Source organism: Cyphellophora europaea (assembly GCF_000365145.1).
Source record: "Cyphellophora europaea CBS 101466 unplaced genomic scaffold supercont1.2, whole genome shotgun sequence".
Taxonomy (NCBI): Eukaryota; Fungi; Ascomycota; class Eurotiomycetes; order Chaetothyriales; family Cyphellophoraceae; genus Cyphellophora; species Cyphellophora europaea.
Genome location: NW_008481808.1, coordinates 2712632 through 2726312, shown reverse-complemented (window position 1 = coordinate 2726312; position 13681 = coordinate 2712632). Strand labels below are relative to the sequence as shown.

The 13681-nt window shown below is 53.6% G+C and overlaps 6 protein-coding genes across 6 annotated transcripts; 4 read left to right on the top strand and 2 right to left on the bottom strand.

The window, feature by feature from the left end:
* Positions 1 to 384: 384 nt before the first annotated feature.
* On the top strand, positions 385 to 1932 carry HMPREF1541_02537 (uncharacterized protein; the record flags this gene model as incomplete). The annotated part of the gene is made up of 1 exon (XM_008716892.1): positions 385 to 1932. One exon carries the CDS (start codon positions 385 to 387, stop codon positions 1930 to 1932), a length of 1548 nt encoding a protein of 515 aa, XP_008715114.1.
* A 408-nt stretch (positions 1933 to 2340) lies between these two features.
* Positions 2341 to 3069, top strand: HMPREF1541_02536 (uncharacterized protein; the record flags this gene model as incomplete). The annotated part of the gene is made up of 1 exon (XM_008716891.1): positions 2341 to 3069. One exon carries the CDS (start codon positions 2341 to 2343, stop codon positions 3067 to 3069), a length of 729 nt encoding a protein of 242 aa, XP_008715113.1.
* A 386-nt stretch (positions 3070 to 3455) lies between these two features.
* On the top strand, positions 3456 to 4182 carry HMPREF1541_02535 (uncharacterized protein; the record flags this gene model as incomplete). The annotated part of the gene is made up of 3 exons (XM_008716890.1): positions 3456 to 3696; positions 3939 to 4061; positions 4118 to 4182. 3 exons carry the CDS (start codon positions 3456 to 3458, stop codon positions 4180 to 4182), a joined length of 429 nt encoding a protein of 142 aa, XP_008715112.1.
* Positions 4183 to 4642: 460 nt separating this feature from the next.
* HMPREF1541_02534 (uncharacterized protein) lies at positions 4643 to 6121 on the bottom strand (the record flags this gene model as incomplete). Its single annotated transcript, XM_008716889.1, has 1 exon — positions 4643 to 6121. One exon carries the CDS (start codon positions 6119 to 6121, stop codon positions 4643 to 4645), a length of 1479 nt encoding a protein of 492 aa, XP_008715111.1.
* Positions 6122 to 6963: 842 nt separating this feature from the next.
* HMPREF1541_02533 (uncharacterized protein) lies at positions 6964 to 8729 on the bottom strand (the record flags this gene model as incomplete). The annotated part of the gene is made up of 2 exons (XM_008716888.1): positions 6964 to 8150; positions 8351 to 8729. The coding sequence occupies 2 exons, from the start codon at positions 8727 to 8729 to the stop codon at positions 6964 to 6966; spliced, it is 1566 nt and encodes a 521-aa protein (XP_008715110.1).
* Positions 8730 to 9843: 1114 nt separating this feature from the next.
* Positions 9844 to 11865, top strand: HMPREF1541_02532 (uncharacterized protein; the record flags this gene model as incomplete). Its single annotated transcript, XM_008716887.1, has 2 exons — positions 9844 to 11703; positions 11752 to 11865. The coding sequence occupies 2 exons, from the start codon at positions 9844 to 9846 to the stop codon at positions 11863 to 11865; spliced, it is 1974 nt and encodes a 657-aa protein (XP_008715109.1).
* Positions 11866 to 13681: the final 1816 nt, after the last annotated feature.

The following is a 13681-nucleotide window of genomic DNA, read 5'->3' as shown; positions in this document are numbered from 1 at the left end:
CGAAAACCCGTCCAAGCTATACCTGTTTTCAGAGGCCAAGGACATGTTGTCCAGCTCTCCCACGAGCGCCTAATAAGCAGGCAGGTGAAGTCCAACAACGCGGAGCCGCATCGGACCGCTAAGGCGCTACAATGGTAATGCTTGCATTCCGTAGCTAATGTATCAGTACTAAGCTTCTACCAGGCTTGCGATCGGTGCCATGCCCGGAAGCGTAGGTGCGTGTACAGGGATGGCTCCGAATCCTGTTTAGCATGCAGTCAGTCGCAAACCAAATGTATCAAGACCACGGTGCCAAAGGCAATCCTTAGGGCCCAGAAAGGGCAAGCCAGCCTCGAGCGCGCCTGAGCTTACTCACTGACCTTCCCCAGGACAGAGATCGCGGCCATGAAAGATCGCCTGACGCAGCTCGAAGATCTCATCAAATCACAACGTGAGCTCGGTGTCGAGCACGGCAAAACAGATGGCGATAGCTCGACTGACTATGTAGATGGACCCGAAATTCAACTCGAAGAATCCCTGTTGGAATTCAGCAGTCCTGCTCTCGATAATCCGGAAACAGGACCTGAAATTGACCTGCGCGAGACTTTCTCAAGCAGCATCGGCGACTCAACACAGCCAAATGACGTCGACGAGGGTTTCGAGGATGGCGACTTCAAAGGGGCAGCGTTCTTGTTGCAGCTGCCGATTGTTCTGCCCCCGGCGCTCCAAGCGTGGGATCTTCTGCAGGAGTACTTAGTGGATTTCAATAAGGCTCTGCCACTTTTTGATGAGGAGAGGCTGGTCAGCATGTACCGAAATGTCTTTTCGCAAGACCCGAAGCTGGATTGCCTTGACCTGAAAGCCGTATATGCGACGCTCGCCATCGCCTATCGGCTGCGTGCTATGAGTCCACTCGCGTCCGACAAGGACGACCACAACGCGAAGTCTTTCATTGAACAGACATTTGTCGCATTACCGCGAATGCTTGTGGCAAGGCCCAGTCTGCCATCTGCTCAATACATAACTGCCATGGCTGTTGTTATGCACGGCACGCGAGATTCACAGGGAACAAGGAGTCTCTTGGCTGCTGCACTTCGCATGTTGCTGGACTTGAGTTCGCGGAGTCTCAGCTATGACGAGCACCAGGCTCAGCGCGTGTTCTGGATCGCCTTCATGATGGATACGGATCTGGCCATCCGCAACGGTCAGTGGTCGTCCAATGTGTTCTTCCCACCAAACACCTACGAGCTCGCCTCTTCTTCTCTGGATGCCGGTATACTGCCGATGGGTCGGCAGTCATTCCCTTACTTTCGACACCGAGCGCAGCTCGCAAAGATTCAAGCGCGGCTCTTGCGCCTCGTCGGAATTGGACACGGCACCGCTGCCTCTTCACATGCACTTCCCAACCAAAAGATGTTGACATCTCTCCAGTCGATTGCTGCAGACTTGTCAGCCTGGCGGCTTCGGGAACCTCTCTTTCAGGCCTACCCGAAAGCATATCGCCATAAGTTGCATCGATCCGACCTCGTTCATCTAACGGTTCTTGAAGCAACATTCTTCAGCACCTACTTCGCGCTACAAGGCGCTCTGCAAGGGATTGGGCCATTTCGAGGAAGCGTGATGCTATACCTGCAACAGTACTGCGAGCTTGATATGCGGGGTCACGTGGACGATGCGGTGCGATTGCTCAGCCTTTTCGACTACCTACCGCATGGCGACTTTGCGTGTGTCTGGTTGGTCATTGATGCCATCGTCATTGCTGTGTATGTCCTGTTAGGTGCGAGTCTACATCACCCATACCTTCTACATCTGGAGGATACCTCTCAGGCAATTTCCGGTCCGTTGCAACTGCTTAGGCATCTTGCGCAAAAGCATTCACAGAAACGGCTTCTCGCCGCTTACAGAGAGCTCGAGCGGTTAAACCAAGTAATTGGGGGTTGCCCTGAGACTTGATGATAAGGCAGTAACATATTGTTCAATTCATGCAAGCGTGGGGGCCATGCTGAGGAGATTTTGGTCTAATGTGTAGTTTGCATTTCCTCAATGCACTGACGAAGATTGAACGGCGTGACACCTGTGTAGATCTTCTGTGTTTACACAATAACGGAGAAGGCGACGTGTCAATAATCGAGGGCACGTTTGGATCATTTGCCACTTGGCACTGTCTTGGCATTACGGTGCCTGACTTTCGACGTCCTTCGTGGTTGCCTTCTGGCAACGTTCATCATCCTCACTACTGATACCTCTACATCGAACATACGATCAAGTCACCACTGCATCATTTCCAGGTTGGGCGATATATCCTGCAGACTCGCATACTGGGTTCTAAGGGCGACACTCCCCCCACCCTTCCCCGCCAAGATGAGCGTCAACTGGGTGATGCGTAACCAGGAAGGCAATTTCGTCCTTCTCCCAGGCGAAAGACACATCTGGCGATCTTCACCTCGCACAGCCTTCTCCCTGACTAGTCCAAGATCGTATCCCGGGCAAAATCCGATAAATATTCAGTGTACGGCCGGAGTCCTGTACTTGACCAACCAGCGCATCGTCTACCTACCGGAGAAAGTCGGGCCAGACTTTCAATCGTTTTCGGCTTCACTGCTCAACCTCCATGACACGCACACAGTACTGCCATGGTTTGGGCCTAATGCGTGGGTGGCTATTGTCGAGCCTGTCGCGGGAGGCAATATTCCGCAGGAACATCACATTGAATTGAAAATCACTTTCAACGACGGCGGAGCTCCGGATTACTCTGCAAACTTCGAGAGAATCAAAGAGCGCTTGCAGCAAGCAGTTGATGTCGCACGCGAGAGCAACATGAACGGCAGACCCCAGGCTGGGGTGGCGGGCGTCAACCTAGAGTCGGTTCATCTGGATCAACTCCCGACTTACGAGAGCTCGGCTACGGACAGGATGGCTCCAGAAGCGTCTCAAGAACTAGTGCAGACATATCCAACTAGAAGTGCAGCGCCGCCGACCGGAGGTGCTGGGCTGTCTCAGCCAGAAGCACCAGCAGAGGCACCTCCAGGGTACGAGGAAACGCAGCAAAGGAGCGTTCAGGAGGAGCTGGATCGTAGATTCGCGGCCTGACGACTATTCGTTGTTCTGTTTCGATTAGTCGCTTGAGCAAGGCGTCGGGGCTCTGTAACATTATAACGGCCGTTCAAACAAATAAAACAAACCTGACCATAAGATGCGCAAAAGAATGTAGTCTCTCCAAACACATGTAAAGAGCAATACGCCAACTTTGTAGCTGATCAAATCGGGACTAGCTTCTGACCAATTCCTTGCTCCTATTGGCCACTCAAGCTTTCTTCAGTTTCTCGACCAGATTTCAGCAGCTCCCCGTTGACCGCACCCGCTGACCACCGTGACCACTCCGTCGAACGCACCTGCATACAAGCACCCTTGCAGGAGCTGCAACAGCCATCACCCTCTCATCTCTCTAATTCTCATCCTTCCGCACCACCGCCACAATGGGCATCACCGACTACCTCTCGGAGCTCTACGACTCGGTAACCTCGTCATTTACAACTGAGGCCCACGCTGAGGCGCCGGCAGAGGACGATAAGGACTCTGGTGAGGGCGAGGACGAGAGCGAAGGCGAAAAGGAGGAGTCTGGAGACGGGGAAGAGGGTGCCGAGGAGGAGGAAGAAGAGGAAGAAGAAGAGGAAGAGGAAGAGGAGCCTGAGGATATTAAGCCCAAGCTTGAAGAGGGTGAGTCCCTGTTCGTTTCTTTGAGATCCGCGATCGAGCTGCCAGGCATGAAGAAGCGGAGGTTGCGAGTAGGCTTATGCCTCAAGCTACTGACATGCGCACGCCACCTCCCAGAAGAATTTCCTGCGAACGTGCCACGTGCGGCGCTACGTTGTGCGTAATGGCCTGTAGGGTGCTGCGCGAAGATTCAAGCTGGTCACAGACTTTGGAACGAGTACATGAGCTGACGAAAACACTTGCAGAGTGCGCGCGGTCCTCCCAGTGCGTCGGCTTCAAGCACCACTTTGACGAGTGCGTCGAGCGCGTCACATCGGCATCGGAAGACGCAGATTCGCAGGGCCCCAAGGAAGATTGCGTCGAAGAGTGTAAGTCAAGCTTGCAACGCCCGAAAGAACGGATTGCTGATTCGTGCTTTGTACAGTTTTCCATCTACAGCACTGCGCCGCTCAATGTGCCGCACCCAAGCTGTTCAAGCAGCTCAAGTAAACGACGCGGAAGATACGGACCTACGCCGCGCCTGAGAAGCGTTGTAGTGGCTCCGGCGATGAAACGTCAAAGGCTACCGGAGTGGCAGAATGGCAACGCCAAGCGAGAGCAACCACCCAATGTTGGGAGGACGAGCTCTAGATTTTATCATCGAGTAGAGCAGCCGATGCCTGCTCAAAAATAGCCACGACTGTACAGCAATTCTAACAAGATTCACCACAATGTTGCGGGGCCTATATTCAGGTACCGGCGTGCACGATTCAGCCCCAGCCTGATATTGATGCTGAACGGCTTCCGGTAATGAATTGAAACCCGTGATCCAGAGCGTGACCAGACAGCGACATGATTCATGCTTCACATGCTTATTCTTTTCGGAGCGTCAAATGAATGTGTATCTCTTGATCGGTTTGTGCCACAGTTCCTCGGTCGGAACGCTCGTGCAGCGTCCCACCAGCGATTCCTAAGTCGTGCTCGCCCTCTTCACGGCAAACGTGTTCGGCGTAAAGATCCCGTCCGGATCCACGCGCGCCCTGATCTCGCCTAGCTTCCTGTACTTTGCCTCATCCTCGTAGTACGATTTCCACACCTTGTCCAAATCAAAGTCGCCATAGCTCCCCCACAGCACCCTACGATCCTCCTTGCTAAAGATTCCGGCCCTTCCGATACCTGTCTGGTCATTCTGCTTCTGCCAGTCCAAGGCTGCATCGCGTTTCACGCTCCAGTGAAAGCAGTCGAGTGTCTGGACTACCGTGGTGTCTTTGCGCCAGCTGTATGCCGTTCCGTTGTCGGCATTGCGTGTGAACATGCTATATTTGCCACCAAAGCACTGGATCTGGCAGCTCAACCAGAGCTTATTGTCCCAAGTCCCCACGACCTCGTCAATGCGGTCGGAAACCCACTCAGGCCAATGGTCTTTTGTCAGAGTGGTCGAATTCGTGAGATACGTACGCTTTACGTACGGAAGCGGGAACTCGCGTACATTCATGAAGAGCCACTTACGTGTCAGCTCTGACATGGGCTTTTTCATGATGCCGTCACTGAGGATGAGGTTAGATCCCTTCTTGAGGTTTTGGAACCACTGCATGACTTTGTCGTCTGCTTTCTCGCCCTTAGTCATTGGAACCCACTGTGCATAGACGATGATGGTCTTGGGCCATCCGAGGACCTTGTCGTCGCCATACACGCTCGGAACGCGATGCTTGATCGACTCATCTAGGCCTGGCCACATGAGCTGGCCGAGTGGAAAGCTGCTGCTGAGCACGCTTACGCAAAGGTCGTAGTTGCGTGGCCACTCGGGATCCTCTGCCATCTCCGCGACCTTGCCTACGAGGCGCACCAATTGCTGCTTGTCGTACAAAAACAGTGCCTTCAAGCCAATGGCACCATCATAGTCCTCATTGCGATGGACCTCAAGCGTTATATGAGTCAGAACACCAAAGTTTCCAGGACTGCCACCGAGGATTGCCCAGAAGAGGTCCGGATCGCTGCCCTTCGTGACTTCGACGTCGTTGCCTTCCGAGTCAATAATCTCAAGGGTACGTACGTGGTCGCCAAACAGACCGAAGCTGCGGGCCAGTTGCCCGTACCCACCAGTCTGCACGTGGCCTCCTAGCCGGACGTGTGAGCATTGGCCATGCGGAACAAACAGTCCATTCTTCCCAAGGAAGTGGTTGAATTGGTCGAGCGTATGGCTAACCGAGGTGTAGACGAAGGATCGACCGTCGTCCGGGGTCTTCTTCGGGAGATAGACCAAGTCCCCGGGGCCCGTAAAGGTATTGGCTAAATCGAGAAGGATGTTCGGTGCAGCTGTAGATGAGGCTCCAGAGTATTGATGGCCACCAGTGCGGACCGCCAAGGCAATCTTCTGCTCGCGAGCATACTTTACTGCAAGCCTGATGTCGTCTTTGTTTGCAGCAGCGACAATCAGGCGTGGGTTCATGTTGCGATCGACGCCGTAGGTCGATGAGCTAGCAAGTTGTTAACAGATTGCGGTTGTGGGAAAGGGCCGAGCAATACGCATATTGGTTCTTGTTGTTCTCCCATGCCTGACTGAGACAGGAGAGGTCAGTAAGCTTGCTTCTGATAATCTTGGGACAGGCTGACGATAAGGAGAGACTGTCATGGGCAGGATAGCAAGTCGAGGAAATAAAGTTGCAGTGTAACTCACGTGCCTGCCACGAGTTGAGCGCCTACAACTCCAGTGATGGTCGCCATGGCGTCCGGCGAATCTAATCGTCTGGAAAAAGGACTCAAGGGAAGTAGTAAAGTCAGCAGGAGATACCCATTTAACACACCCGCATCACATTCTTATACCGTCCCGAGCCGGTAACGGCTTCGTGAACCCAGGAACGTGCAGATCTGACTCTTTGCTGAGCTGAAAAAATACGAGCAATGGCAGCTTCACCGCACATTGTACGAGGTCTGGAGAAGCATGGGGCGGGCTGGGGACGCACGGAGGCCACCAAAATTCGGGTGGTGCATGCCTCGACATCCATGTAAATTGCTTTGTGCCATGCACCTTCAGCTGCACGTAGCCTCGACCATCGGTCGATGCGTACTCACTGGCCATGCTGACAGCCGGACCTGTTGCGAATCGGCCGGAAAAGCAGAGGACGTAGGTAGAATGTCGTTGGAGAGCATGTATAGTATCCTGCCTTAATATCCTTTTAAGAGGTGATGAAGATCGTTGCATCCGTGGAGATCTTTCGTCTCAGATCTTAACAGAAACGCCCACCGGAGCGTAGCTGGCTAGCCAGCATGGTAGAAGTCCCCTGGGAACCTTCATATCATGACCCTACCCTCGACATGTTGCTCCTCCTCTTCTGTAGCGGTGCGCCTTAAATCGTCCGCATCTTCGACTCGGATCTCTCCACCCATTCCTTGGCGATCCACCTCCCAACGTCGGCGTCTTATCCTCTCTTGCCGACCGAAGAGTCCCAAGCACAATGGGAGGGGCATCACCAGTATTGCTAGCACGGCCTGGAACGTAAGGCTCCGCTGCATTGCACCTTCAACGCCCTTGTAGCCGCCGCGTCCTTTTAACGCATCCATCACCACGATGAAGATCCCACCCATTAACTGCCCGCCGCACCAGCACAAGGAAGAACCCAGCTCTGGTCCTAAAGGGTAGTGGATCTCCACCAAGAATTCCAGCGCCACAGGCACCAAACCGAACGATGCAGCCCCCAACACACCACAGACAACATAGACGAAGGGCAATGAGCGGGTAGGTACTGCGAAAACCAGAATCAGGTAGCAGATGCCGATGACTGGCACTGCAAGGCGAATATAGCGAAGGTAGGCGTGGGAGCGGTCGATTATTGGCGAAGAAATTGCTGCAACGACGAGTCCTACGACTATCAGGATCGCACCAGCGATACCAGCGTCATCTTCGCTGAACCCGTAAGGAGAGAGGATTTGGTTGATGAGGGAAGAGAAGGCGTTGAAGAAGCCAACATAGATGCTGAAAGGGACTGCGAGGAGGTAGAACTCAGGCGACCGAGAAAGGGCACGCAGATGGGTGAGCATGGATATCGCAGAACCAGGGCGGTCACTTGGACAGTCTGCATCGTGGGGACACAGAGGTCTTTGGTTGGAAGAAGAGGCGGAGGCAGCAGAAGGGGGTGTCGGTGGTTGCCCAGGCACGAAAAGGGCGAAGGAAGACGCGGCTGCAGATATAATTCCTACGAAGCCGACCAGTCTAGAAATGTGTTCCGGGCGGCCCACCCAAAACGGCGAAATCAGTTGGCCGATGGCGGCGCCGAAAGGGTTGGCAAGGGAGATCAACGCCGTGGCAGCTGTGCGTCCTGCGGGACTGAACCAGAGGTTGGAATAACTGGTGGCAGAGGAGAGAGCAAACGGCTGTGCAAGTCCAATGATCATCTGGCCCACCAGCATGACGGCAAAGTTGTTGGAGGCTGTGCCGCCGTACTTGACTCCATTGCCGGCAAGAGTGAGGGCGGCGGAGACTATAGTTGTTGGATTCACAGGTTAGCAACCGTCTGAACCTCAAAGTTTGCAAGGGAGCAACTCAGATGGACAGCCACAAGCGGGACTGGATTCCCTGCACTCGAACACAGAAACAATCGTGCCTTCCTCAATGTTTCAGGGTCGAAGTTTGAGGCCACTGAGTTGGCTAGTGTACGTTTCCTGAGTTTGAGTAACTTACAAAGAATGGCAAGACGCGGTCCGTGATGATGAAGGGACCAAAATGTGAAAGGTGTAGATACAATGAAGGCGAAAAGAAAGCCGGTAGATGCCCAATTGATGTTGGTTTCCGAGGTACCAAAGTATTGTGCAGCAGAATCAGAAACTGGCGCAAACGTGATCCAATCCCAGGAGATGACGATGTTGAGAAGAGCAAGCTGAGCTAGGCCGATAAAGCGACGTTTGTAGAGCTTGTACTCGACGGTTGACGCAGTGGTTATGCGCGATAGGGATCGATTTAGTGGCGGAATTGGCGCATGAGATGCTGAAGGGACAATGTCAATGTTACTGCTGGGCCCGGCGCTCTGGTGCAGAGCGAGGTTTGGTGTCTTTGACGGCATGGCGCCTCATCACCGTCGTCGCACACAGTAGTTGAAGAAGCGGTTGAGGAAGATAGATATGTCGTCCACCGCTTCAGGTCTAAATGCGGGGCACAACATTAACTTGGAATAGCCGGTCCTTGTTCCCTATCGCTTCGATCCGAGGCATAGAAGCAAGATTGGTCTAGCACGCGACCGTTGAGATACCGACGAGGGCGCCGTTAGCACAATGCGACCCTAGATACTGATACTCCGTACACGATGATGCCTGGGTCAGGAGCCATACTGGTTGAGGATAGCGGCCCTGTCACAGTGGAAGAAGCACGACACTATTAGCTTCGGCGACCAGTTAGGCTTGCCAGCGGGAGCTTAAGCACCGAAGCGCATGCCGACAAGCTCCATGAGCCACAGAAGTTGCGAGCCATGGACAAGGGGCGACTGCCGAACCAGTCTACTAGCGCCCAATGCAGCCTAGATGGGTCAGCATGCTCATTCCGCGCTTGGAGCACCTCCCTGAGATTGGTCGAGGCTCGAGCACCCTCGTTCCAACGCGCATCCGGATCTCCTGGACAAGCCCGTGGCCCTGCTCAATTTTAGGAATTAGAGAGACACGCGCAATCTGTTCAATCTTGTGTCACTGTGTTTCTGTAACTGCAACTTCATTGTGTTCCCCTAAACGTTCTCAGCTCTCACCGAACCGCAAGATCCCTCGATCCTCAATCCCACGCGGAAAGAAGTTCTGTTTCTCCTGAGCAGCACCATGCATACTCCATCGACGTACAACTTGCAATAAGGACGAGTGGACGGCCTTCATCATTCCTCTAACCGGTCCTGAATCAAGTTCACGTTTGGCGTTGCTTCCTCTCATCGTTGTTGGATGGAGGTAATATTGGAGATTTTGGAATATGCAAGCATTTAATTTTGGCCTCCGACGGTCTGCGGCCGACAGCGTGGACGAGGTGGGCAGTCGATATGTTCCCAGCTCGATTTACAGTGGAGCAGTGGAAGAGTCTCGGGCGCCCAGCACTGTTGCGCAATTCACTCCCATGGGGCTTGGAGGCCCTTTTCAGGAGAATCGCCCTCGTCAAGACCAGGTACATATATCTGTTCATTAGGAGTGGCTGCACTTGCTGACATGTCTCAGTCGAACGGCGATCACCCAAGGAACTCAGCCATGCTGAATATACACGATCCTGTTGCGATGCACCTGCTCGCCGAAACAGCCATGGTTGACAGCAAGGATTACGAGGTTCTATCCTTCGAAGAGGTGGAGCAGCTAAAGAAGGAGAAGAGCTTTCTCAGCAATAGAGTAGATGCGACTCGAAGGAAGTTGGCTCTCGAGATCAAGGTCCGCGACGCCGCCCAGTCACTCAACCGCTTATACACTCCGAAGGGTCGTACACCAAGTATAGATCTGAATGGCGAAGCCAACGGGCACTCGCCACCTAGATCCAGGAAAAGGAATTTCCTTGGCAGCAAAAGCAGCATCACCGAGGCGTCTAACCGGGCCGATGATGAATACGCTGCAAGCGCAAAGCGGGTGGAAGAGGTCAGGCAGGAGCTATCTGGGCAAGAAAAAAGATTAGAGATGTGTGAGATGCGGCTCCTTCAGCATACGGCCGGTATTCTGCAAATGACCCATCGAGGTCTCAAGAAGAATGTCCGAAGGAATCAGTTGCCCCACAGCCCTGAGAGCATGTCAAGCCGAAACAGGTCAACTTACGGCATAGACGGCCTCAACGATTTTGACGAGCGGAGCCTGTACCAGGTCCCTGACTATGTGCGAGATGCTCACATTTCCGGATTACCGCCCCTCAATTCCGGACCGGATCAACGTCAGATGGATCAAATGTCCTCTCGTTTGAACGCCTTGGCCAACCGATTATATGACTTAGTTATGCAATCTGGCCCTCAGGAGCATTTTGAGTCACCCCCGGAACCGGCAAACGACAGGAGTGCGCACGCCCAGAACCAGATCGGTTACCTTGAGCAGGGGCTCAATGCTATAGAAGCAGCCCAGTCCCGACCGGGCGCCGATACACCACGAGCGCAAGACAAGGGAGGTCAGCTCCAAGACGTTAATGTCCGTCTACAAGACATGCTTGCTCGCACGAACTCGGTGAGCAGGAGTCCTGTGTTGGAGCAATCAGCTCCAGAGGCTGCGGATATGCAGACCCAACTCGCCTTCTCCAACGACGCACTTGATCGATTGAACAAGAGGATAGACTCCTTGGTCGAACAGAAAGATATACTCACCCGGCAAATACAGCAGCAGCGGGAGCTCAACAGCAAGTCCGATGCCCAACGAGACGCTCAGATACATGATCTCAATGATCAATTGGCGGAGGCGAAGAAGCTTCAAGCGCTGAGCGAACAGGAATCGCAAACATTGCAAAAACAAGTGGATCAGCTGATCGAGCAAGTGGACCAGGCCAAGCAAGACAGCGTTCTTGTGCAACAGCAGAAGACTCCAAATGTCGCGCTTGAAGAGCAAATCAAACAGCATGAAGAGGCTAGGCAGAGACTGCAGACAGACCTCGAATCGAAGACCAAGGAACTAGAATCCAGCCAATCCGAGATGGAACGACTCGAGTCTGAAGTAGTGCGTGTGACAACCGAGCTCACCATGGCCAGGGCAGATCTTGACAGCGCGTATGGCTCCAGAGCTCAGCGAGCTGCTGATGTATCGTCTAATCCCGCCGTTCAGAAAGAGATTGAAGATCTGAAACGTGAGCTAAAGGAGACTATCGAGGATTATGAAGTCATGACCAAGCAGAGCATAGAGGCCGAGAAAGAGCGCGACAAGTACGAGGAGAAGATCGATACTCTGGAGCAGAAATGCGAAGCCCTCGAATCTCAGCTTAACGAGGAGAAAGTCAAATGGATGGGTGTCAAACAAAGCGCACCCAATGATCCAACCTCGGCCATGGTGTTGAAGAACGAATTTAAGAAGATGATGCGAGACACCAGAGCCGAGCAGATGAAGATGTACAAGGTATGCTCTCCCGTCTCTTTAATGCAATGCATTGCTAACTCCTGACAGGCTGAGCAAGAAGAACGACGTCGTCTTGAGGGCATTCTTCGACAGATGCGAAAGGACAGTGGGCAGTTGACCCCCCGAAAGTTACCGCCTATTGCTGCGACGGGTGCTCAGTGAATCTTCCTACGACGATCATGACGACTACGATAACTGCACCAAAACAACGGATGGCGCTCAAAGGCCTTCGACGGCAACTGTAAAAACATTGACTTTGTGTTTCTGGCTTTTGGCGAACTATTGGCGCAACGGCAACCATGATTAAGCATTCATGGATAGACCTTAATTTTGGATCAAGGAACAGTGACCTCTACGAGCTTGGACAAGAGTCCATGGTGTATACCAGATGACAGGGTCAGGAACGCAGCCTGTGGGAGTGGAGCTTTTGGAGGGCATTCTGGTTGTGGCTTCCTCCAGCATGGAGCTCAGTGGTACAAAAGCATTTCACAATCTGAGTTACGCCTGATCATCAGCATCTTTTCCGACGTATGATAGCTCGTCACGAGCATAGACTAGACCGATTCGTTAGGTCTGGTCCAGTCTTTGCAAGTCCACACTGCGGCCACAGTCGTTTCATTCCTGCAGCAGCACCTCCTCCGCTACGCATGAATCATCTTCGCCAGCCACGATGAATGTCCTGTCCCCATACGTTCCCTCCTCCATCTACAATGCCGAGCGCGTTGACTCCGCCGAAGAACTGCTGTCTAACGAATCCTTGAGAAGCTAGAGGCTACCACCAGCCGTGCTCCGACTTAAGTCATACTCGGATGGATATAACAACGAAAATGAGCCCTCCGAATTAGGGTCGCACACTCCATATCCGTCAAGGAGTCCATCGCTCGGCCACAGCAATTGGCCTCTGCCGCTGCTCGATACTATCCTCGAACGAAGCGACTCTCGGTCTTTGAGAACTATTGCCTCCGCCCCTAAGCTTCGTTCTAGTCTTCAAAGATCACCTAAGATAGTCAGACCTCAAGAGACAATCCGCTCGATTCGTCCACAGCAGTCCCGTTCGACACCATGGCCATTGAAAGATCATTTACCTCCAGCGGACTTGAGTAGCTATAAGTCTTTCTCGGCCCCAAACCTTGACTGCCTGGAAAGGGTTGTTACATACCCTTGTTCATCGGGATCCTCCTCATCCTCGCGGGCTCTCAGAGGCATACCTGTCAATCCTGCGGGGCCCGCTCGGCCAGTTTGTTCCCCTCCAGAGCGTCGTCCTACGCCAGAAGGGCTGCCCTCATTCGGCACCAAGGAGGCTCAGGAACTCCGCCTGCATCCAGAATTTGCACTTTTTCGAGGCGCAAGAGCTCTGGCCCATTGGATGCGAGGAAACGACCGCACCAGCAACGAGGTCATCTCTGAGGGCTCGCCCAGTGTCAGTTCACCTGTTACATCGGGCTCACCACCAGCTGCGGATAGAAGTGTGCCCATGGACATGCTGCAGCGCGTCTTAGGTGCATCGCGTGTAGTCGAAGCTCAACACTCGTCAACCCATCTTCACCCAAGGGTGTCTCTGCCCCGTGGCGTCTCTGTGGCTGACACGCCCGGCGTGCTCGCTGTCGCAGATGACGGTACCTATATACGCGGCAGATTCGGCGGGAGGATGAGCGCGCATGGTGTGGGGCCACGAACGCTGTCTCAGCACCCCATGGCGAGAACAACCTCCGAACGGAAGAATACGGTAGATCGGACTCGCGCGGAGACAGGTTCGGTGCACCAATCAGGCAGAGCTGAAGCCATTCGCACCCTTCAATCGGTAGATAGGATGTTTCCAGCGGCCCCGTCAGTGCATGGGGAACAGACCTTGCGCACACTATCTTCGCTTGGGTCTCCGCGAGCGCTTGGGATTGCAACGACTCAATCACCGTCCGCGGAGCACCCATTGCGCTCAATGTCTTCAATCGGCTCTCCTCGGATGCGTGAACCTCGCACT